This window comes from Amphiura filiformis, chromosome 20 (genome assembly GCF_039555335.1).
Source record: "Amphiura filiformis chromosome 20, Afil_fr2py, whole genome shotgun sequence".
NCBI classification, from domain to species: Eukaryota; Metazoa; Echinodermata; class Ophiuroidea; order Amphilepidida; family Amphiuridae; genus Amphiura; species Amphiura filiformis.
In genome coordinates, this window is record NC_092647.1 from 29,440,400 (window position 1) to 29,466,012 (window position 25,613).

The 25,613-nt window shown below is 35.9% G+C and overlaps 1 protein-coding gene across 1 annotated transcript in view; it reads left to right on the top strand.

Moving 5' to 3' along the window:
* The window catches only part of LOC140142249 (talin-1-like), a 276,867-nt gene that overhangs the window by 64,196 nt on the left and 187,058 nt on the right, over positions 1-25,613 (top strand). Inside the window, 2 exon segments of the mRNA XM_072164217.1 lie at positions 11,420-11,474; positions 23,952-24,043. Coding sequence (XP_072020318.1) covers positions 11,420-11,474; positions 23,952-24,043 — 147 coding nt within the window.

Here is a 25,613-nt window from a genome sequence, read left to right on the forward strand (position 1 = left end):
ATATAAAATTCATTAATTCTTCAAAGTATTTAATTAGTTTGATTCAGGTTGTTTGAACTCATCCATTATCTACAGACAGGAACAGTTGTGAGTTAAGTACAGCTTAGTAAATGATTTCTGTCAAATTTGAATTGTGCAAATAAATGATAAAATCCCGGGGGGGGGGGTTCTCAGTACAAATGACCATACGGGGACGTGCCGCAAATATGGGTAGCATTTTCAGCCTTTTGGTATATCAATGACCCCTTTTTCAAAGCCTATTTTGGTATATAAATGGGTCCTTTTTTCAAAATTTTCTCAATTTTTTCGGAAAATAGCCCAATTTTTCCTTAATCTAGCTAAAATTTTCAAAATTTTCCCAAAATTTTGGGAAAATGTAGTAAAAACTAAGACAATTTGGGTTAAATTCAGCCGAAAATTTTGACTTTTGGTATATAAATGGGTCCAAATTTCTTGAAAAATTGGTATATTTATGGGTCCACTTTCAAATTCTCAGCAGCACGTCCCTACCAAAACCAAACTTGAGTACCCCGGGATAAAATAATAGTTATTAATAACTGTTTGAAAGGTTTTCTATCAGTTTAAGGCCAGAGTAATGGAAGACGCATTTGTCCACGCCCGAATTTGAGATTTCTTGATATTTATCAACACTGAGATGTATACTTTCACTTGAAACTGATAAAATACAACTTGCTAATTATTTACTTGTATTTTTGCTTGATTTATTTCACTCTTTTCAACTCTAAAAAGTCACGTGGCTCAAGACAGCTTAGTAAATTGGCGGGAAATAATGATTCAGAAATGCGCGAAAGTTGTCACAAAAAAATTGGGGTAAAAAAGTGATTTTTTGTGATTTTTCAAAAACTCAAGGTTTTTGAAAAAATCTGACGTCACCATGGGATTCCTTGAGTCATTTCCTTTCCAAAAATGTATGGTTTTATATACCGGTACTTTTGACATACAATTTGAAATAATGATGCTCTAAAAGGTCCATGTTCTCTCCCATTGCGCTGGCCTGAAGCTGAAATAATATGGTAACATGAAAGAATAACCTCTTCTCATCTTGTCCGTTAAACTGTGGAGCACCATGGAGAATGTACAATAATTATACAAAATCAAAATCGCTCGTTTTCCTACAACCGTATGGAATTTGGCTGATTTATGTGAAAGTTTGAACATTTGTAAACATGACAATTGACAATATATATATGCATAGTTTTTGGCATACAGATCAGGTTTGGAAAAATTAATGACATTCATTTTTCTTGGCTCTGCTTTATCAAGTAATAAAGTACTAAATTAGAAGTCCGTAACATCCAAGAAGTTTCATTCTCCAGTACATGTATAAAATAGATGAGAAATTTTCATGGCAGTTACTGGACCAATTCAGTAACATTTCAGAGTGATTTCACAATCAATGGATTTCCCCTTTTATTTTTTCCAAGGCTAGGAGTGAGTAAGTACAAGTAACTTCCAAGAAGTTTGATGTTCCGGCTTTAGTTATGAGAAATATTCTTGTGGCAATGATTTCAGTGTAAAGAATTTGACATTGCCGAATGTTGAGTTGTCTTACAATAGGATTTGGCACAACTGCAAGTGATTTTGGTCTAGTCCTGACAAACAGGGCACAATTCTGATATGTTCTTGTTTCCATCTCCAATGTGCAGACCAGCTGGCATCATTAATTGTGCCAAGCTTGAAAATAACCAAAATGTCCCCTAACCCTAACCGCCTAAGGGCTTTTTGGCGACGGGAAGGGAAAGAAGGAAGGAATAAAAGAGAGAAAAGAAGGAAAGAAGTTGTTTGCTCTGGGTGGGATTCGAACCCGAGACCCCTCGCATGCCAGGCACTGGGTCGGCGACACTTTGCCACAGGTCTTGGGCTTCGCTGGCCAGCGAAACCGTGCCTATATATCACTTAGGGTGATTGCGTCATCACACCACGTGGGATGCATGCACGAACAGCGCATATATCAAGTAGTATTTCGTAGTATACCGTCCTGTTAGGGTTAAAGTGGAAGCGAGTAAAGGTGAAGCTCTGGTTGGGGGTCCAGTGCGGGGTCCAGTGACATGGGCAGAAAAAAAAGGATCCTTCCCCAGTTAGACTAGATGATTTTGGTCAGCTCTAGAGCCAATTCTTATTTAATTCCTTGTCAGTTAATATCATACACCTCAAGTCGTATTCTTGTGCATTTCTAAATTGACCTTGTTTGACTGCTCTGGCGAGAAGACACAACTCCTATCAGCTCCCGTGATGGTCGTTGCACGCCATTTGCATGCAAGTGGATGAGCAAATGTCATTTTGCAAAGTGAGCATTCATGTGTTCGGTTATGTTAAGGATTGCCTACGGTGGTGTTTGATTGAACATGAAAGTGGACGGACATTTTTTCAAATGTTTATGTGGGTTCAGTCAACTCTCGTAGCATGGGCGGTTAAGTGATGAGCTTATACACACTCAGTACTGCACTTACTTTCATTCAGTCAAGACGTTCAAAATATTTAAATATGTTGAATAAGAATCTGTAAGTAGACTTACTCAATGCAGCTGCAGGGGCCTATGTATACTCATGGGGACTCCAAATGAAAGTCTGGAAGTGTCTTTGAAAATCGTACAAGTTATTTAAAAATGTTATCATCGCCTCCCGTAAATTTTCAGCGAATATTTATGTTTTGAAGCAAACCTATGGATACATTTATACAGTCGCATGTAGGGGCACGAGGAGGGGGATATGCCCCCCAATCGATTTGAGAATTAGAAAATCTCATTTAGAAAGGAACCACTTGTGCTCCCCCATTCAGGTCCGGTGCCCCCCAATAACGGACTGTGCCAACCCCCACCCCTACCCCCAGCCCGCTATGCCACTGCCTGCATTGTATCTCTGTTTTGTGTGTAAATAATTTTTATTGAATCTTTTTGTAACAGTGAAGAGTACTACTTAGTACTTATCATCTTCACTCTAATAAAATAATAGAATAACATGCTTTGCATGGGTATTGAGGGAAGCATGAACAGCGCCTCCGCCCCAAAAGGGCGAAAAAACATAACAAACAAATACCCCACAACAAATAAAACAAATAACAACACCATACATGTATATAGTAAAAACAATGTTCAAACATATTTTTGATTCGCTAGTCTTTTCAGATGAATTAATGTTCATACATATGCATTAACGGATAACATGCGTGAATGGTCGAGAGCTGGCTGTGCAGTGCACAATGTTAATGCTTGGCTCCTTAATTAGTGTGACAATCTTGGGATAAATAAATGATGGAAAAGAATTTTTAAGTGGGAAAAGATATTTTAAGAATGTTACATTCTGTTATTATAATTTGATGAAATATAATAAGTGAATATTTGTCAATGAATGAACGGGGTACATTAAATAGAATTAAGGGCAATGATTTTGGTCAGCTCTAGAGCCAATTCTTATTTAATTCCTTGTCGTATTTTTGTGCATTTCTAAATTGACCTCGTTTGACTGCTCTGGCGAGAAGACACAACTCCTATCAGCTCCCGTGATGGTCGTTGTACGCCATTTGCATGCAAGTGGATGAGAAAATGTCATTTTGCAAAGTGAGCATTCATGTGTTCGGTTATGTTAAGGATTGCCTACGGTGGTGTTTGATTGAACATGAAAGTGGACGGACATTTTTTCAAATGTTTATGTGGGTTCAGTCAACTCTCGTAGCATGGGCGGTTAAGTGATGAGCTTATACACACTCAGTACTGCACTTACTTTCATTCAGTCAAGACGTTCAAAATATTTAAATATGTTGAATAAGAATCTGTAAGTAGACTTACTCAATGCAGCTGCAGGGGCCTATGTATACTCATGGGGACTCCAAATGAAAGTCTGGAAGTGTCTTTGAAAATCGTACAAGTTATTTAAAAATGTTATCATCGCCTCCCGTAAATTTTCAGCGAATATTTATGTTTTGAAGCAAACCTATGGATACATTTATACAGTCGCATTCTCTTGGTCGGGCTGACGTCACAAAGGGGAAATAGCCTTGTAAAATCAGTGTGCGCATGTGCAGCGCATGTGCAGTTCCCCTTTCTCGTGCTGGTTGCTATGCGCGCGCTTGTGCAAAGGGGACGAAGGGGACAATGTTCCCGGATGTCCGACTGAGTGAATGTAGGGGCACAAGGAGGGGGGATATGCCCCCCAATCGATTTGAGAATTAGAAAATCTCATTTCGAAAGGAACCACTTGTGCTCCCCCATTCAGGTCCGGTGCCCCCAATAATGGACGGTGCCAACCCCCAGCCCGCTACGCTACGCCACTGCCTGCATTGTATCTCTGTTTTGTGTGTAAATTATTTTTGTTGAATCTTTTTGTAACAGTGAAGAGTACTACTTATCATCTTCACTCTAATAAAATAATAGAATAGCATACTTTGCATGGGTATTGAGGGAAGCATGAACAGCGCCTCCTCCCCAAAAGGGCGAAAAAACATAACAAACAAATACCCCACAACAATTAAAAACAAATAACAACACCATACATGTATATAGTAAAAACAATGTTCAAACATTTTTTTTGATTCGCTAGTCTTTGCAGATGAATTAATGTTCGTACATATGCATTAACGGATGACGTGCGTGAATGGTCGAGAGCTGGATGTGCAGTGCACAATGTTAATGCTTGGCTCCTTAATTAGTGTGACAATCTTGGGATAAATAAATGATGGAAAAGAATTTTTAAGTGGGAAAAGATATTTTAAGAATGTTACATTCTGTTATTATAATTTGATGAAATATATTAAGTGAATAGTTGTCAATGAATGAACGGGGTACATTAATAGAATTAAGGGCATTGTTTATCGATCATGCCAACAATGATCATGCTCTCAATTCTGTTACATTGTAATGAACCCCTAAATTTTGAAACATGATTGGTGATTAACTTTGGCATTTAGTAGTGGGGAGTTTGGGCAATAACTAAATGACTATGAAGTCAGTTATGCATTTATACATAAATATTTATCATCTGATGGTGATGATATCGCACAAGTGCATTATATATTTAAACAAGAAGATAGTGCAAATACACTTGATAAAACAACTGAAAATATAAGCGATAGTAAAGACCTGTCAATGAAATTTGCAGCACATACATTATAGCAGTCATATAAATCAATAACAAGAAAAAAAAACCTTAATGTATATATATCGTATGAGAAACAAAACGCTTCCGGGGTAATTGGAACGAGGATGTATATGGAAGCTTAGATAAATAGCACGGGCATGCTGCAACACCTTCGGGCGGATTAAATTCTTGAACTGGTGGTGAATATCAGTGGAGTCGGTTACACTTCATAGGAGTAATAAGAGATTCTCACAAATTTGCATTATGTTGTAAAATTATGAGATGGGTTACCAAATTGTGCTCGTAATTTCTCAATTGCAATGTTTTTTGTGATCAATACCACCAATTTGAAAGCATTTAACCCAAATTTGGTTATGTGTTTGTTACGTAATTAAAGTCTTACAATAATTCTCTATTACAAGGAGAAGTTAATGGCCTCTAAAGTAAAGATGGGTTACCAAATATGTTCTGAAAATATTTTGTTGTTATCGATACTTAATTGATACTAGTATTTAACCCAAATTTTGATGTGTGCTTTGATTGAGGTTCGTTAACTAACATTCCATAGTTCTCCATTACGTAATGGATGTTAATGGCCTCAGAAAGAGGGAGAAAGATTTCATTTTGTTGCCGAAAGGAGAAAAGAGAGACATTTGACATTTCAAAAATAAAATTTAAATCCATGATTATTTAAAATGCAAGACGAAAGTCTGCAAGATAGATGCGATAATACAAGACGTGCGAAACGCATGCATGAGGACATTTTACCAACTTTCTATTTCAATTTAGTTCACAAAAGCCATTGATCAATGCCAAACAGAAATCTATTGGTTCTCACCTGACTGACAAGCATGTCTGTACCCAGGAAATATTTGCTTTTCTCCAAGCGCAAAAATTCCATCGCACTATCCGTCATCGGTTTCAGAAATAGACGTGCCATTGTTTACACCACACACTCTTGTAACATGGGATGGTTCATTGCAAAATTCATCCCAATTTAGTGTCATCAAATGTCATACAGAGTTTAAAACTTGCGATCATTGCTAAAGCTAGTAAAATTATCAAATTTTATCATTTACTTTTTATTTATTCTATCTTTTGGATCTACATGCATGTATATCTTGTCAGTACAAAGGTCCAGAGAAAGCATGTAAACACAGCCAAAGAAGAAAGTCTCCAGTAGTTTCATCCCCATTTAATCAGAGTCTGATGAGTTTATGACAAAATAATGTATATAATAGTTTTCTATACACTTTCCTTCAAAGGTTGATACCAAATTTGATATCAAAAGTTTAATCATCGTGAGGATAGAAACCGTTGTTTGTAAATTCGCACAATTTTAAAAATGACATAGGGAATTGTATCACGTAGCAGAGCTAGCGTGAGTGCCAAGAATTACATCGCCTGAATAGGCCGGCAGGTTAAAGGTTTACCCATGCATGTCAAAAAGCAAATCAAATACCCCGCTCTTTCAATTGTGCGCAGGCAAGTGTGCAATGATTCCTGTACCTGTTGCTTCAGGCCACATAATAAGCTGATACCATGCATTGGATTTTGCGTGGCCATTCGTAATTTGTCATTTTAAAAATTGCACGAATTTCCAAACAACGGCTCCTACATGTATGCTCATGATGATTAAACTTTTTATATCAAATTTGGTATCAACGTTTGAAGGAAAGTGTATAGAAAACTGTTATATAAATTATTTTGCCATAAACCCATCAGACTCTGATTAAATGGGGTTGGAACTACTGGAGACTTTCTTTTTTGGCTGTGTTTATATATGCATAATAAGATTACATTATAAAATAAAATTTAAATAATGAATGGAGCATAAAAAAATACAGAAATTTTAGATCATTAGTTTGGCTTTTATAAAATGACCAGAAAACTTTCCTGACAATTGTTACTAATAATATTTTATAATATTTGGCAAAGAATAACAAGAATCATATTAAGGTTTTGGGCCCCCACTACATCATCCAAGTGTGAAAATTGAAAGTGATTGCCTCAAGATCTAGTGTTAAAATAGAATTCATGTATTTGCATCAAATTGGTAAATGAAGTAGTAAAATTACATACATGATATGCCGAACTGATAATTCTAGTTTTCGGTATGGAACTGTCATTTTGAATTTGGGTAAAAGTTGTGAGGATTTATCCTGGCAGAAATATGTTTCATCGGTGTATAATTTGTAAATGTTATCAAAGTTCTATTACCGGAGTGGATTAATATTATTCATGATTATGAATTCACTGACAGATGTGCAGTGTATTTTTGTTTACAAACATTTTTTCCAGGTAACTTGAGAGTAAATTGTTAGATTAAATCAACAACAACAACAACAACATTCGTAATAACAAACAGACAACAACAGGCATTGAGTTTTGCAATGTGACAGGTGTGCTGTAAATCGCACGCCTGGATAACCCGAGGTGTGCTTTTAGGTGTGCTGCAAATCGCACACCTAAATAAACCAAGGTGTGCTTTTTTCAAAACTGGTGTATGACTATGATTTCATTTTCAGCTAAAACTTAGCAATTGTGACAACATACATGTACTTTTTTTAAATGGCCATGGTAAAAGCTCTGGGGTAATGAATGGTGTATACTGCATAGATGTCCCTGGACTTTGGACTTATTGCTAGTGTCATTTTTTTTTTTTAATTAGTTTTTTTTTGGATTTAGAATGTCCTAGAATGTCCCTGGAACTTTAGAATGTCCCTGGAATTTTTTTTTAATTTTAAAAAAAAAATTACAAAAAGATTTAAAAAAATTATAAATTCTTGTTTAAAATAGGCAAATTTGTAAATTATGTTCACATAATAATCTATGAATGATTTTAAAATGCATTTGTTTTGTATGCTTCTTTACTTCATAAATAGGTTGTAATGTGAACATCAATTATAAATTTGCCTATTTTGAACATGAATTTATAATTTTTTTAAATCTTTTTGTAATTTTTTTTTTATGTTTTAAAAAAAAAATTAAAAATATTTTCAGTGACATTTTTAAGTTTCATGGACATTCTAAATAAAAAATAAAAAAACTTAAAAAAAAAAAAAAAAAAAAAAAAAATCGCACTTTCAGACGCTTTAAAACTGAATCCCTGCAACAAAGCATGATTGTCATACATGAAATTTTTCAGCATTAATGATGATCTTTTTTTCAACATTCATAACTAAGATATCCATGATATGCATGTATTCATAGCTCATGACATTATAAAGCAACCATAAAACAATCAAATTTCACACCCAGTTTAATTTCATTTTCACCAAATCTGTTGTCTCTGTACCGGGCTCTGTACTCATTTTGAATCGTAAAATAAAATGGTTGTAAATTTGTTTCTCAATGATGTCAATGACAGGCAGTAAAAGGTTTAAAATATTAAAATTGCCACAAAAATCTGCTATTATGCTAGGTTTTTTCACATTCATAAAATGAACCACCTCTTGTTTTACTGTACATGTAGTCAGTGTAATCGTAATTTTCGTGAGGGTGCTATTTTTGTGAATTTCACGGTTGGAGATCCAACTTCCTACATGTAACTAACTCTCTCACTCCCAAACGTGAAAATAACTTAATGCAAATATTACCGCGTATGAATACAGTTTTCCTTCTGGTGAATTTTGTTCATATGAATTGCATCATTCTGAGTGCTTCGTAATTAAATGTGATAGATGACAAATAGGTTTGTAATAATTGAAGCTTGCTAAAACAATCACTGAGGAATGAATGGCAGTGTGCTAACCAGCCAGCCGTTTGGGTATGCTTGTCGTGCGTCACTGAGGACCGGAATCATGTTTTTTTTTTTCAGCAGACCTTGATCTTTTAAAGTTTACCTATATATTGTTACCAGATGGAAGATTCGCATATTCAAAGACGCAGTTCCCTGGGGGTGTGGGGGTACTTCCACGTTGAAGTTTACAGGGATGTACCACTCCAATTGGTCTGTTTTTCACAACAAATCCCTACATGTGGGGGTCCAGTGTTTGCAAAATCATCCAAAAACTACACAAATGTGGAAGCGTACCAAGATAATCCTTAAACATGGGTACATGTCTCAAAAAAAGTCCTAGAAGAGCAAAGTTTACCTGTTTTTATGTAAAAATGACCCAAGATGGGTTAGTTCAAGTTGTTGAGTAAGTGACTCCTTCAAAATGGGGTAGGGTATTGAGGCTTGGTTCACACCCTGTTGAAAAATAATTCAACATTGTTCACCGTCAGTGTTTGAGGAAAAAAAAACAACAACCCAGAAATGAACATTGAGTGTCAAATTTAATCACAGTCTACGGTTTCCTAATCCTAATCCATATCCATATTCTAAATCCTCTTTTCGGAATAATCCTAATCCAATTTGGCATCCTATCGTGATACACAAATTATACGAACCTTGATATAGAAACTGCTGTGATGCACAAATCTACCAAAGTGCCTACAACACAGCACAGCGCCAAGCATTCACCTGATCAATTTGTTTGCCAATATATTACATGTGTATGTATCTATACTTTGATCAGCTCATAATTGGTGGGAATCATTAGGCTTTTATCACTACGCTGTAAAGTAGACTTAAGTTAAGAGTGATATAGTTGATTTGCCTGGTCTATATTTTGCAGGTTTACAAAGAAAGTAAACAAAATACAGGACTTCAATTAACCCTTACTGAACTAGATCTCACTAAATCTCACTATGAAAATCGCTGCTCGTGCACGCATTGCACGTGACTTGATGACGCAATCAGCCTAAGTCATATATGCCCAGGGAATCGTTGGGCGGGCCAACGTCACCTGTGTGGCTACATGCTGGGGATCTTCTGCGTGGCATGCGAGGGGTCCGAGGTTCGAATCCAGGGGGTGCAAAGTGACTTCTTTCTTCACCTTCTCTCCTTTTTTGTTTCTTCTTTCCCTTCCGATCACAAAAATCCCTTGTGTTCAGTTAGGGTTAATAATTTGTAATACTTTTGGCGAGATGTCACAAGACAATTCTCCAAATAAAATATATTTATATTAATCAGCGGTGTTATAAGGCCCACGGATTATGAGCTGATCAAACTCAATAAAAGTAATTCAATGCTGAAGTAAACTTGGGCAGGCTGACATTGTAAATCGAGAGAATAGGAACCAGAAATGACAGATTTGGAGATTCGAACCAAGACACTTAGATTTTGGGTCATGAACTATGGTGCGACAACTGGTTCTATAGCAAAACAATGAAATATCTTCGTGTAACATTGCAGAGCCCCCAATAATTTCATGGAATTGCATGCATTATTGCAATCCTCACAGATTCATTTTGTGTTTCACATTGTCTTTAAAATGTCCCTGTAAAGGTGAAGCTCTTTATAGGGTGCCCTCTTCAATTAATATTTGAAATCCAATTTAGAATGTGTCATGAGTATGTCAGAATGATGTGATTAAGTGTGTGGAATTATGCCTCTAAGTGACATTAAACCATACATGTATCATAATTTCTGAGCTGATTAACCCGAAAGTGGATAATATCATTTCACTCAAATTGTATTTAGCATCTGTGAAGTGTGTCACTGCATGAAGAAGAAAGGTCATGATGATGTTGAGAACTCAAGTTTTGATTTTACCATAATTTGTGACATTATTATAAAAATCTTGCAAAAATACCCACCACAGTCATGGCTTTGTTCATCAATAATTAAATGTAAATCAATCAAAAAGCAAATCCCATTAAAGATAGCAGGCATGTCGAAACGTGCTCGCAACAAATCCCCCAGTCGGATGACCCTTCTTATGTTCTGCAACATTCATTGAGTCCACTGCAATAAGAAGTCTAATAATGACGCTTGACATCCTATAATGTATATTACATCCATTGGCAGAAAATTATGTTTGTTGGCCGTAATCAGATCCTCGCTACAAAAACTTGCTGAATCTCTTTTTTTCTGTTATTTTAGGGGGAGGGGATATCCTTTCCTCTGCCCAACTGTAGTATTGTAAATATGGTATAAAACATGTAGAATTTCAAATTTCAATTTTCATTTATAAAAAAGCACAAATGTGACACAACATCCGATGGGGGTCAAAACAAATAAATACACAAAGTTAAGTTTTAATTGATTATTCATAATTATGTTCTGAAATATTCAACAGCACAAACTATGTCACTTGCTATTGGTTTTGGGAGCAAGACAGTAAACAACAAAACAAATAACCGACTGACCATCATATTTTCTGTCTGCTACAGCAAACAAATAATCTTTTATTTTATGCCTTACTTTGATTTATTGTACAGAGTGAGTCTTTGAATTTTTTAACATCTTGGATATCTTTTTGTCCTTTTCTCACCAGATTGATGACAGTAACACAGTCAGTCAGATGCTGGTCACGATCTGTACCAGGCTAGGTGAGTATTACTTAATTTGTTTTTGTCTAATTCTCATCCCTCAGTGACCCAAGTTCAATTTAGCCTCTGTACAGTGCTCCCTCTAAGGATTTCAAGCCTGTACCTGGGCCAATTCCACTTTTTAAAAAAGCAAAACTTTCTAAGAATGAAATCTTTCAGTTCAATTTAAATTTGGTAAAACTGTACAAATGAGATGAAGATGATGATCGCTTTTAAGTTTGTATATACCGTAACCACTCGGGTGTAAGCCCACCCCCTAAATGGCAGATTTCACTTCAAAATGGGGGTGGGCTTATACCCGGGGAGGGGCTAGTACTTGAATTTAGAAATAAGAAAAATCATCCCCGGGAATCATCCCCATTTGTATATGCCCAATGTACCAGTAATTTCTATCATCTATGTCAATTTCTTAACATTCTAAGTGTGGAATGTTAATTATCAGCTGATATTTTTTTTAATTTGTTCTTAAATGTGAGAGAAAAGCATTTATTTGATTTAAGAACTTGGCCAAAATTTAGTACTGGGCTTATAGTCGAGTGCACCCTTGTTCCCAGAATATTGTGAAAAATAGGGGGGTGGGCTTATACCCGGGTGGTTACGGTATTAGACCGCTGTTCTTCATGTGAATTTCTAAAATTTCAATTGATGCAATTTGTAAATTTATACCTCAAAGCAACTAAAAAAAACCCTCAGCCTGTTCTAGGGGAGGGGGAAGACTTGCCAAGTAGGGTTGGTCAGTCCCGGGTGTGGTCAATGTTTTTTTTCTTTTTTTTTCTGGACGGGTCTGAATGATCCTAAAAAATTACAGGAAGCTTGAATTTAATCTAAAGGAAATATCAAAATCAAAAAGTCAAAATCAATCCACATTTGCCCAAAACAGCTGATTTATTTTAATTGCATACTGATAAAAAAGAAAACACCCAAAATGCAAAATCACGGTCGGTGAGGCCCTTAGAATAAGTTGTTTTTCTTTTCTTTTTCCTTTTTTCTCCTAATCACAGACATTTTTATAAATGTGTAACAATTCTCAAGTAATCACCATTCTATGCAGTCAGAATTATCAAATGCGCAGGTGGTTTTTCCCATCCAAATTAATGGAATTCTATTTTTGTAAGCGCAGTTATTTGAACGATAATGCTCTCATAAAAACTCAGTTCGGTAATAAAATAGTACATGGTTTGATCGGTCTTTGGCACTCTTTATTTGATCAGAAAGATATCAATTGAATGTATTTACTTTTGTGGTACAGAGATATGAAGGGGTTGATTAATATTATAGCAGGTTTATGTTGAACTGAGCAAAATAGATAGTTTTAGAAGATTTCAATCAATACAAGAAATTTAATAAAAAAATATGCTGAAATTCTTTGCTGAACTTTCTGTAATTTAAACAGGGTGTCTCAAATTATTTGCTTGTACTTTTCTTGTCGCTTCTATGGCTATATTTAATACTATATAATTCTACAAACTAATCCTGAATTGGCAATGAAAACTATGCTGTAAAGGCAAGACATGAATTTTGTGAGTGGCATAGATATTGAAATTTTCATTTTGCAGTACTTCTCAAAGCAGCATGGCACACTGGTAGAGGTATTTGCTTTTGGTGCGATAGGTCCCGGGTTCAATTCCCTGCAGGAATAAAAAATCTAATTCCGCTCCCCGTAGCTCATCTGGTAAAGGCAGGGCAGATGACCTGTGACAAAAGAACCTTGTTACAGTCGGTTCCGATCAGGGTAATAAGCCCAATTGTTGGCTACACTTGCCTGTCCTGTAAAATTGCCCCGACCAGCTATTCGCCACTTGCACGGTTCCGCCATTATGCACTATATGCGGGGAGAGCCTCGAACTGGCAGCATACATGAAAGGAAGAATTACGTAACCTTACACAGAATGTTATATGACTGGTTCAATTCCCAATCATGTATGCTGCCAGTTCGAGGCTCTCTCCCACATAGTGCATAAGTTTGAACTGCAAGTGGCTTAATAGGCCTATATGGCAGCCCCATTCCCTTCACCAAGTCACTTGTGCCTGGCCGAAGTTTCGTTAGCATTATCTTCTAGATTTCAGCTGTTAATGCCTAGATATGCTTGACATAAGAAAACAAATATAAAGGGTTATGATATATAGAACAAAGCAATTATCATGTAATTTACTGAGAATATTTTTGTGAGGTTCATCATACCTTTGTTTTACCAGGCATCTACCTTTCTCTTCCTATGGTTGCATCATGCCAACTATACAAATACTACTTACACAAGAGTGAATTGCCAATAATAACAACCTGTTAATAGCATCGTTTGGATAAAGTACGTAGCGAGTCAAGCCTGGTAGGCATCATAAGATATGGCAAGAGATGTATGTTTTCATTTGCCAAACTCGTGGCCTGAATCAAGAACAGCAGTTGAACCGACGGCTAAATTTTGTTTAATGATATTCGTACACCCGTAGTCCAAATCATACTTGATTTGTTGTACATAGTATTATTATTGTATTGAAAAATTTATTGTTCGTTATAATAGAATTCTACATATTAAGAAGTTCATTTTGTATTCTTTGCCCATCATCCAATTCTTGCAATACAATAGGTTTGAACTCACGTAACTGTTAAAAATGCATATTTGTTGACTAATATCTCTAGGGCAAATCCATTTTGCAGCAAAAATGGCAATTTCGAGCAAACATGTTTTCATTGCCTCAAGTATTTTTTAAATGTCATTTGGATCTATAAAAGGAAGCTATTTGATGTTCTTTTTATATTTTTGTTGCTTTTGTAGATAACATGTTTTGAATATTTTAAATTGTATTATGTGAATGTGGGACATATCACAAAAATATGCAAAAAATGAGTGTCAAGTCAGGTCTTATGCTAGGGCAAATTTGAATATGAGGGATGCTAATATAAAACTTTAAGTACTTTATTTGTTTGACAAGTCAAATGACCCTTGGATGACCTCCGATATCCATTAATCTAAAAGGGCTAACATCTTCTCAATTTGATAAAGTGGAGTGCAGAATTCTGGCTACCATATTGCCTCATTCAAGTTAACATCTGAATTATATGACTACTTAAATAATATTAAAGTTTGGAGAAAATGCCAAACCGTGACAAAATTCTAAAAAGCAATTATCTCATATTGCCTGTGAGCCGTATCTATGCAGCAGGTATTAGAGATTTAACTCCTTGGGCACGAACTTGAGCACAGAAACCAGAGCTCAATCAGGTTCAGTGTTTTAAATAATGAAGGGAAAATCTCAATATTGTAGAACTGTCAAAGTGGATATTTTCACGCTAAATTTATTTATGTGCTTTTCATTTTCCAAGCAGCTATCGTGAAAATAACAACAAGTGGATATGTTCCTTAATGTGTTTTAATAGGTCAATGTATTTATACAGCTTAGAATTTCTTTTATATAGCTTAGAATCAGCGTTAGAAATAAGAAAAAAAAACAGGTTGTCCACCGGACAACCTAGCAAGACTTTTTGGTTGTCCGCCACAATTTTTGGTTGTCCGTACTTTTTACCATTTTTTTACAGATTCTTAATTTGTAAATTCACCGAATAACCTTACATTTTTCTTTATTACTTTACAAATAACATGACATGAGTAAGTTAAGTATAGTAAATCTGTAACAAGTTAACTTTATTTTCAGTTTAAGAAACATAACAAATGTAATGTTGCAAAAAACATTTACAATGTTGCAATTGCAAAAACATTAAATAATGTTGCAACAAAACCTACAACAGGTTGCTAATTTTGCTGCTAAAGGAGCTCACTTGGCTCACTCAGACTCAGGTATTAAGTGACATAACACGTAACTACAGTCTACTATACTACTACACGAAGAGTGAAGACTTCAAGTTCAACTCTTCACTTCAAGTCAAGTGTCAAGTAAATCAACTTTGTTTGCTACTTTGTTTGCTAAAACTAATAGTCAGACTCAGGTGAGTCAGTCAGTCTCACTCGGAATCTGATTCCATTTCTTGAACAGATTCAGAATCTGATTCTTGAGCCGAGTCCGATTCTTGAGCAGGGCCTGCAGGTGCTGCATCTGGAGCAGTAGGTGTTGGATGTGACTGTGTCTGGTCATGATCCTCCTCCAGTAGGTGTTGCAGCGATATACTTTCATGCTCCTGGTCACAGGCTGCCTCCTCCTCTTCCTCACCGAGCATGTTATCCTCCTCGTCGTCTTTCAAATCTTCAGAAGAGGATGCACCAGTCTGGCTCTTTGTTGTTACCCTCCTACGACTAGCTGCGTCCAAACCAATGTTTTACCGCTGGAGTCGGGTCAAAGCCTCCACTGATGGGGACAGCATCTTAATGCGCAGCAAGGTGTTCAAGCTGGTATTGGAAAGTCTATTCCTTGTGTCGGTCTTGAGAAGTTTGAAGACACTGAAACCTCTCTCAACTTCTGCAGATGTAGCTGGTATAGTAAGAATGAGATCTATCAGCCTCAAGAAGTTTGGCGCTATACTGCCGTACATTCGGTTGATGGCTCCCCAGGATAGTGTGTGGATGTTGTTTAACTGTCTGGAATTAAACAAAATAAAGCACATTAATGATATTATTGTTAAAATAGATTGTGAATTTGTGATTGTGAGTTTATGAAATTATGACTTTATGAATTATGATCATTGATCAGTTAATGATCACCATGATGTTACATTTGTGTTATTTATATTATATTATATTATATTATACATGTTTTTGTGTTCTTAGAGGCTTGTAGTTGCTTTTACTACAAATATACAGACCGGAAATTAAAGAAAGATACCTTTTGTATAGAACAGTCTTAAGCATGGTCCATTCTGGGGATATCTGATCAGCATTAATTTGAGCATTACGTAAATTGGACTGGAAGTGCTCTACCAATGTCTGGATGTGCGCATCTCCGAAATCTGTAGGACAGTAAGAGAAATAGGTCATAGAATTAAGAGAAGCACAAAAAACTGGAATTTAATCATTCTTGAATTATAGACTTAAATTGTATTAGTATTTTTTAGTAATTAGTATAGTTTATTATTATAAATATAGAATTAAGATGTGATGTCAGTTTCTTTGTGCATGCACATGTGACCAATAAATAATAATTATGTATTACCTATGTCTTCCTGAATACTGGACTGCCATGTCTTAGTGTCTGCCAGTGATGTAGCTAGGATGATCTCATCTGTCATATCAAACCTGATGGTAAGGCTGGCTGCCAGATCAGTACAGATCTCCAATTTGACATCTTCAAGTGGTACAGCATTGTGGTGGCGGCGTCTAGGTTCAGTCAGAGGAACACCATCAAGTTCCTCGTGCCCTTGTACCTTTTGTAGCTTAGGCCCGAACCTAAGTCAAGGTACTTAAAGAGCGGTCAGTAAAATAATAACTACACAAATAAATACACATAATATCAATAAAAATCTGAATATTATATAAAATATTGCTTATTGAAGTTATTGTTATCGAAAATGCCAACTTGTTTTGAGTTTTTGTACTTTTGTTTAATAAAATTGTTCATTATGTTCAACGTAAGTAACTTAAGTTTAATAAACACTATAACAGAGTCGAAGTGACTAGTGAGACTGTTTATAAAGCAATAAAACATTACTTACTGATCAGCAGAGCCATACTTCTTTAGGACAGCCACTTGTGCATCCAGCTGATCCGCAACCTCAGCAACTGAACGATTCTTCCCCTGTAGAAAGAGAGACAGCTTTGCCAGAACTATTACAACATCCCAAAGTAAGTGGCCAAATTCCACTGTTGACTTCAAGATTAGCTTATCGTGCAAGCCTTGGGCAGTCGTCTTGGCAACATCTGATTGGCCAGCTATTGCGACCTGGAAAGTTAAAATGGCCCAATGGGACCAAAAGAAATATTAGAATAGTATTATTTTTTAGTATTATTATTGACACTGATATAGTAATTTTTCAGTTATTATACAAGATTGTAATAAAAAAATTATAATACCTGTGACAGGTGTAGAACCAGGGCTGGGTATATAGCCCAAAGGTTGTTAATAGCCCGCAGAGTGTGCGCCACCCACCTGGTTCCCCCCACCCGTGTTGGTACAAGGCTTTTCAACCCTTTTGATGTACATGCCGCCTTTAAGTTCGCTCGGTTCAGTGGGCTGAAAAGAGAAAAATGAAAATACATAAAGAATATGAAAATATGAATTAGAATTTTTTTACACTTAAGTTAATAAAGTATTTTAAATCATTTGATTAAATTTAAAACTTTTAGTAACTAATATATAGGCCTAACACAACAATGAACATAATTTACATAAACACAAGTTAACTTGTGCAATTTACAAATCCTACCTCTTTTTGTAAAACCTGAAAAGGTCCTTCAATAGTCCTTCAAATTCTCCGTACTGCACAATGTGCTTCATGACGTCTTTGGTTGCCAGTTCTAGGCGATGCGCGAAACAATGAACTCCCACAAGGGATGGGGCGGCTTGGTCACGGACTTTGGTGACAACACCATTGTTGCATCCAAACATAACTGCGGCACAGTCTGTGCCCATGGCAACAAGTTTGTTACCCAAATCTGTTAATGTCAACTGAAGTCCATTTTGGATGGCCCGTTTCAAACTTTCTGTCACTCCCTCCGCGTCCGCTTTTGGCGTGTTAACAATCCCAAGAAATTTTACGGAGACTTGCCCTTTCTTGCAGGTGCGAATGTAAACCATTTCTTGTTCCACAGCTGAAACGTCTGTGGATCCATCCATTATAAGAGAAACAAAATCAGCTTGGGTCACTTCCGCAACGAGTTGCTCTCTTGCAATCTGAACATTAAAAAAACAAACAATTGAACTAAGTAATAATAGGCCTAAAATAAAAGAATTTGAAATTCAAACTGTCATCTAAAATTAATGCTAGTAAATGTAATTTAAATCAGTTATCATGGTTATCAGACGTATTTTATAATGTATGCATAAAATCATTTAGGTTAATAAATTAATATTGCTATAAAATTATAAAATTCACATGTAATTACCTCTGCGATGTGATGACTAAATGTAGCTGCTGCTTTATCTGATGCATGTTCTGAATCGCCTCCCACCTTGAGACCTTTGGCGCGATCCAGCCGATTCATCCACACAAAGTCCGTATACGGCCTGTGATTCTTAGCCATGGCATGCGCGTTTCTAAATTTGATACTTAATTGTCCACGTATCTCTTCATTCATCTTTAAAAGCATCTTATCTGCTGGCCGCTCTTTAGGCGTTGCGGCAACATCTTGAGCATCTTGCTCGCGGCGGTGCTTTAAACTCTTTTCATGTTTGGTGACGGATGTCAACTGTAACGAATCTGTCCCCTTTACAAAAGATGAATCACGGTCTGCTAGCTGGTGTGAATTGCGAACGCAAGTTGTGCATGACATCAATCCAGTGTTCTCATCATATTTGAGCCATGGTCGGCCCTCTTGCCATTTTGGAAGAAATTTCCTTTGACGCTTGGTTTTGTCGTATATCGTGTCAGCTTCTCTTTTTTTAGAAGCACTAGAACCAGATCTATCACTCGTGCCGGCCGCACCGCCGCCGAAGAACGCATGGAGGGAAGGCTGCTTCGCCATTTTGCAACAACACAAGCACCAAGTAGCGCACGTGTCTATTTCACCACTGATTTCACAATCACCATGGAAATGATTTCCCTCAATAATTATGCTCGTTTACAACGTCAAAGTTCGCACCAGACTGAAACAAAAATACAACACCATGTACGTAGACTCAAACCACGCGACCAATTTTCCTCTATGACAGTATAATAATTATAGCGGCCGTAAATAAACCACAAAAAAATCTCCTCAATTGATTTTGTTTTTAAAATTGTTGTTGTTTATCATAATAATATTAATAACTAAATCATGTAGTATATTATTAGAATAAAACGTAAAACATAAATATATGAATACTTTCGGTTTACATAAATAATAAATTCAGTCCCCAACACCATGAAACACGTGTTCAGAACTCATCCCAGCGACACGGTATGAATCCGATTGACAAAGTGCACGTAGGTCACACAGTGAGTCGCAGTCTAGGCATGCGATCGTTTGAAAAAGTTCGATGACTCCGAGACCATCAGCGGTCTGAGTCGACTCGATGGAAAATCAACAACCAGGTAATTCCCCATCATGTCGGCGATATCGCAATGCAATGCAATGCATGCATGCGTGCGAAGTATCGTGAACTTGTTGATTATTTATTTAGTATTTGGGGACAGAAATAGGGAGTACACGGTGTAGATGTAGCGAAAATAACAATATACATGAAGAATTGAACACCATAGCCAACAGTTTTCGACAGTTTTAATATTATGAAAGGTACTTTTTTATATCTATATTTTGTGTGTGTAAATGTTTGGTTGTCCGCCGGATAACAGGCGGCCTCATTTTGGTTATCCGACGCTCATTTTGGTTAATTTGGACAACCGGATTACCACTATTTCGAACGCTGCTTAGAATTGCAAATTTAAAAACAAGAGAAACAGTTCAAAATTGGGAAGTACAAAAAATTAATCATGCAAAAATGTCCACTTTTGACTTGCTGATTTAAGAATTCATTTCATAGGCATACAATGTACTGTTAAACACTATTGTAGATGAAGCTGGATGGACAGAGTTATCAGTTTCAAAATATCCCAGTTTGGGAAAAAATATGTAGTCCAGAACTCCAGTTCAACAATTAACAAATAGAAGATGATTTTAAGTGGCTCTTCAGATATGGGGCAAAAATGAACTTTCTGGATTTTTGGTACATCCATTACAAATTAAGATGCCCATGATGATTGGGGTAAGGGGGAAACTTGATTTGCTTGGGGATTACATTCTTTTCCTGATCTTTATCTTCAAAATAATATGTTTCTCCCTTTTCTTGCTATAATAAGCCAGAATGCTTACTATGATGATTTTTAGCCTTGCTCGATCATTTTATTTCATCCAGGTCCCATCAGGACATAAGTGTGTCTCTACATAGAGGGGGACTGTTTAAACAAACAAACAAATCAACAAACAACAAAATGGGCAAAATCTCAGAAAATATAGTAGAAACAAGTAGGCCTACATCCGCTGAAATTAATATATATTTTATCCTGACCCATTTTACTATGAAGAATAGAGCCAGGCGGCATTGTTTTTAATAAATTTTTAAAACAAGAGCTAGCCATTCCCTAGCCAGGCACGCACATCCACATTGGTGCAATAATATTATTTGATGGAATATTACGGATATAAAAAACGACAGTTTAAAGCATCTGCAGTACATTGCCCCTAAGCAAAAGGACAATTGGAAGGGGTTTATATAGGGCTATCTACTGAAGATGGGAAAATTATGTTGGATTGTAGAAATATGGAAAATGGTGTGGGCGGATAAAATGTAATCAATAAAATTGTATTTCTGGGAAAATGCTAAGCAGTAACAGGTCGATTTGAAGTATTGTAGTTATCATACAGAATTGAATTGGACCGTTGACAAATATATTTCGCCATAATTATTCTGACTTGTGACCTTTGACAAATATATTTCGCTATATTCTGACTCTGACAAAGATGATAAGTCCTGCATAAATTCAATTTTTCGCAATTTTTTGACAAAGAGGACATATCCCTCAAGAATGTTATTAGATAACAAAAGTTTAATTTGTGTATTAAATTTGTAATCTGGCCACAATTAGTGAAATTCACACAAATGAAACCCTTGCCTAAATTACCACTCTGGAATAGGTTATTAAGTTTGCTACTTATTTTGATGAGCTCCAATTTGATGAGATCGTCATATCTGAACTGCATTAGGAGTGCAAGTATGAAACAAGAACATAGCAAAGCTCTAGAGTTCAACTTGAAAAATGCATGCTTTCCCATTTTGTTGAGGTCAAAAAGTATGAATTGTAAATGAATACATATCATAAGTGAGAATGCATGATGAACAAGGAGTGCAGGTATGAAGCAAAAACATAGCAAAGCCTTATAGTTCAACTTGGAAAATGTATGCTTTCCCATTGTTGTTTAGGTCAAAAAGTATAAATTGTAAAATCAGTGTTTAATGCATGATGAATTTCATCTCAAGATTAATATACAGATTGCAAGGCGCATCCAACTATCATAACGTGAAGCTATGTAATTGAATTAGTTGGTACCAGAGTTTTAATCTACCCTTTATTTTCATGGTTTGACAACCCCAAGTCCCAATCAATGGGGTGCGCAAAGGGGGTGGGGTTGGGGAGGCAGGGGGCACGTTCTCCCCACTTTTGTCAATCAGTCGGGGGGATGCACTGAGGAAAATCTGAGGAAAATTGGGGAATTAGCTATTACTATCTATTTTTAAACATGAACAGTCAGGGGAATCAAGACCCACCTCCACCTAAATGAAAACTTGTGGATGCCATTGGTCCCAATTAAAAGTTTCTATTCATCACAAATTTTGTTGTCATAAATGATAAGTTTTACACATTATAGGGGTCTTTTGTTTTAACGTTTTAACATTAGCAAAAGAATCTGAATGTTGGCAGTAAAGTCAAGCATTTTGATACACAGAATACTGAATTGGGTATATTACACACAGTACAAATATGTGACCTATTATGGAATAGATCATCAATTTGACATTTGACACACTGTTTTGTCTCATAATAAGTATTCTGGAGATGATTCACCTGATGACATACAAATGATGACATACAATCAAATGGTAGGATCCCCAAAGGGTACTAGAAGTTATAAAAAAATCAAACCAGATATGATTTAAAGGAATGTGAGATTTTCTGTGCAAAATATTTCACCATATAATGTTGGCATTTATTCAGCGCCTTTCATTTGTATCAAAGCACTTTACAATTATTATTCCGCTGTCATTAGAATATGCCAGCTGGCATACAGTGCCCAAGGCATGCTTTTACTTTTGGGTGCTGTATGACAATATTTCTAACAGCTTCCCATTTCACCCCTGGGTAGAGAGAGGCAAGTGAGGTAAAGCACCTTGCCGAAGTGCACAACACAATGGCATGGCCAGGGCTCAAACTTGCAACCCTCCAATTGCACCACCGTGCCCTGTATTGTTTATTAAATTAATCATTAAAGCATAAAGAAGTGTCAATCTGAAGCTATTGGACCACATGGTTCATATTTTTGCATTTTAAAGCTAAGGGAATCAAAACATGCTCAGACCACTCAGGCTCCAAAGCTAAGCATTGCAAAGCAAAGCAAATTGCAAAGTGGGATTCATAGGAACCAAATTGTTGTAATGTCTCTTTAAACCATAATCAATTATTTAAATGAATAGTGTTAATTGTGTTCAAACCCAACTTACAAATTGGAATTTGACATATTTGTTGTGTTTGTAGGCTAACAGAGCAATTTTAAATTAATGTCATATTCATAATTCCAAAATTAAATCTTGCATGTAGAGGTAAGTTCCTTTAGCGTATCAGATGAAATGATAGACTGTGAAAAATAGCCCAATTCCTCCTGAAAACACATGGGGTTATATTTAATTTTGATACCAAGTGACAAGTTTCAATTTTCTTTTGATCTTAGTTTAATTTTTTGAAAAATGATAAAAAATATCAGTCAGGCCTCGCAGCAAGTCAATAACCGCATTCTGACACGTGCATGTGTTGTTTTTCTATTATTTATAATAAATGCATAACTTTGATTTTATGAATATTATGAATATGATAAAGTATCACTCTCAGTTTAAATCCTTCAAGCAATGCTGAAGAGGCACTCTGACATCTGTCATGGGTGTGTCAGGTTTCCTATTATTTGTAATAAACACATAGTGTTGTGATATGATTTTATAGATGTGAAAAAGATGTGAAAGTGATGAAAGTATTACTGTCAGTTTCAATCCTCCCAGCAAGTCGATGATGAGCAAGTGACATTTGGCTTGTTGTGTATCAACAGGAAAATGATAAACATGTCTCACCTTACATGGGATATATAGCTTTATAGTATACTAAGACAGTTCTCAATACTATCACATCAATAATGGCATTAAAATTTTGTGGTATGGAGAGAATCTATGTTTCTGCGATATGAAATTTTTGCCAATTTGTAGATTTCCCTCAGCGTTTGTAGGAAGGAAAAAATATTGGTGTGCATGAAATTTTCGCAAATCAACTTCACTTTTGTCACGAAATTTGTGCACACAATAATTTCATGCTATGTGCATGTAGCTTTTAAGATGTACATTGTATACTTTGGAATAGTGATTTACCTCTTTTTCAATGCTAATTTTTGCAATATGAAAATTGCACTGTTTATGCTGACTAAAAGAAAACTATTACATGATTAGGAAACCAGAGAATAGTCAAGCACTATTTCTGATATATTTAACCAAGCAGAAAGAGAACATTCTATTGAATTTACATTCTTCTTTGCAGTTCTTCTATCTCAATGACAAGGGTTGTCCAATCACCTCAATAACAAGTGATGTCCATTTATCTCAATAACTTAATTGAATTATTTCTTCTTTTATCATCTCCAGGGATAACCAATTATGACGAGTACTCTCTGTGTCGAGACCTCCTTGAGGATGAGACCAAGACCGCTACGCTCAATAGGTCCACACTCAAAAAGGTAACTAGTTATATGCATCAGGAGATTGAGTATGGTGTATGTGATCAAACAAAATTGTTTCGCTTGCCCAAGATCGCATTAGTTGGAGAAAGCTTGTAGTCGCCTGCTCCGCAGCCGACCGAAGATGATGATGATGTATGTGATCTTTAAAATCTTAATTTGCTGAGTAAAATTTGCACTGGATATAAGATCATTCAGAAAGAGCACTGTACTTGTTTTACCTCAAGTTTCGGAGTGACCTTCATTCACTTTTACTCAGTTGCGCTGTGAGCGTGGCAACAAACCCGGTGCTGCGTGCAAAAGCAGATACTTACGCAAAATATGATGTTTTGCATATGCAAAACTACATACTTTATAAAAGTATGTACTTTTGCATATGCAAAAACACATACTTACGAAAAACATGTAGTTTTGCATATGCAAAACATCATACTTTACCGTACTTTACAGCACGTATACAAAAATAGATGTTTTGTATAGAAAGCACACGGGCTGGCTATAGGGAATCAGGGCGATACTACCAAAGCGGAGCACACCACTTAATAATGCGCCGTTACCATTCATTTCACGGAGCTTTTTGCAGGTAGCTGGAGGTATTCCAGGCAATTTGGTGTTTGAAACGATTCAAAACAGTCTCATCTCTCGCTTATATCCCTTCCAAACTGACATTTGGCTACACATGTAATACTTTTCTCATTCCAATTTTACTAATTAGATTTGGCACGCTGTGTGAAAGACTACGGGTAAAAAGCTATGGGGCAAAAACGTTGGGGGTGCATAAACCACGATGATGTACTATTATAGGCCAAAGATACGTTTATTAATAAAGTAGGCCTTTATACCAAGTTTCATATGCAAAGCACACTTTTGGAAAAATATGTTAAATTTACATAGACCTAATCATGCAAAATGACATATCTTGCAATTTAGTACGGTATATTAAGTTTTGGCATAATTAGGGGTAAAAGTGCTGCATAAACAGCCACGAAATGTAATGTACTATAAGACATAAGGTCTTATTATACATTTATTAATATATTATATTCTAAGTTGCATATTGCATATAATATATGCAGATAGCACACTTTAAAAGTATGTAATTTTGCATATTCATGCAAAATGACATATTTTACAAAAGTACATGGTTTGGGCAAAAAACGGGGGTAAAAGCGGTGTATAAACCCCAACAGAAATATAATGTGTAAAAAAGGTCTTATAATACGTTTATTATTATTATTATTATTATTAATATAGTATATACTAAGTTGCATTAGCAAAAGCACACACTTTTGGAAAAGTATGTAATTTTGTATAACCATGTAAAATGACATATTTTGCAAAAGTAGCCCATGTGTTTTTGGCAAAAACGGGGGGTATATATGAAGTTGCATAAGCAAAGCAAAAGCACACACTTTTCACTTTTGGAAAAGTATGTAATTTTAGTATAACCACATAAAATGACATATTTTGCAAAGGTATGTGGTTTTGGCAAAAACGGGGGTAAACCACCACCACCAAGTATAATGTTCTATATGACATTAGGTCTTATATACATTCAATAATATAGAAT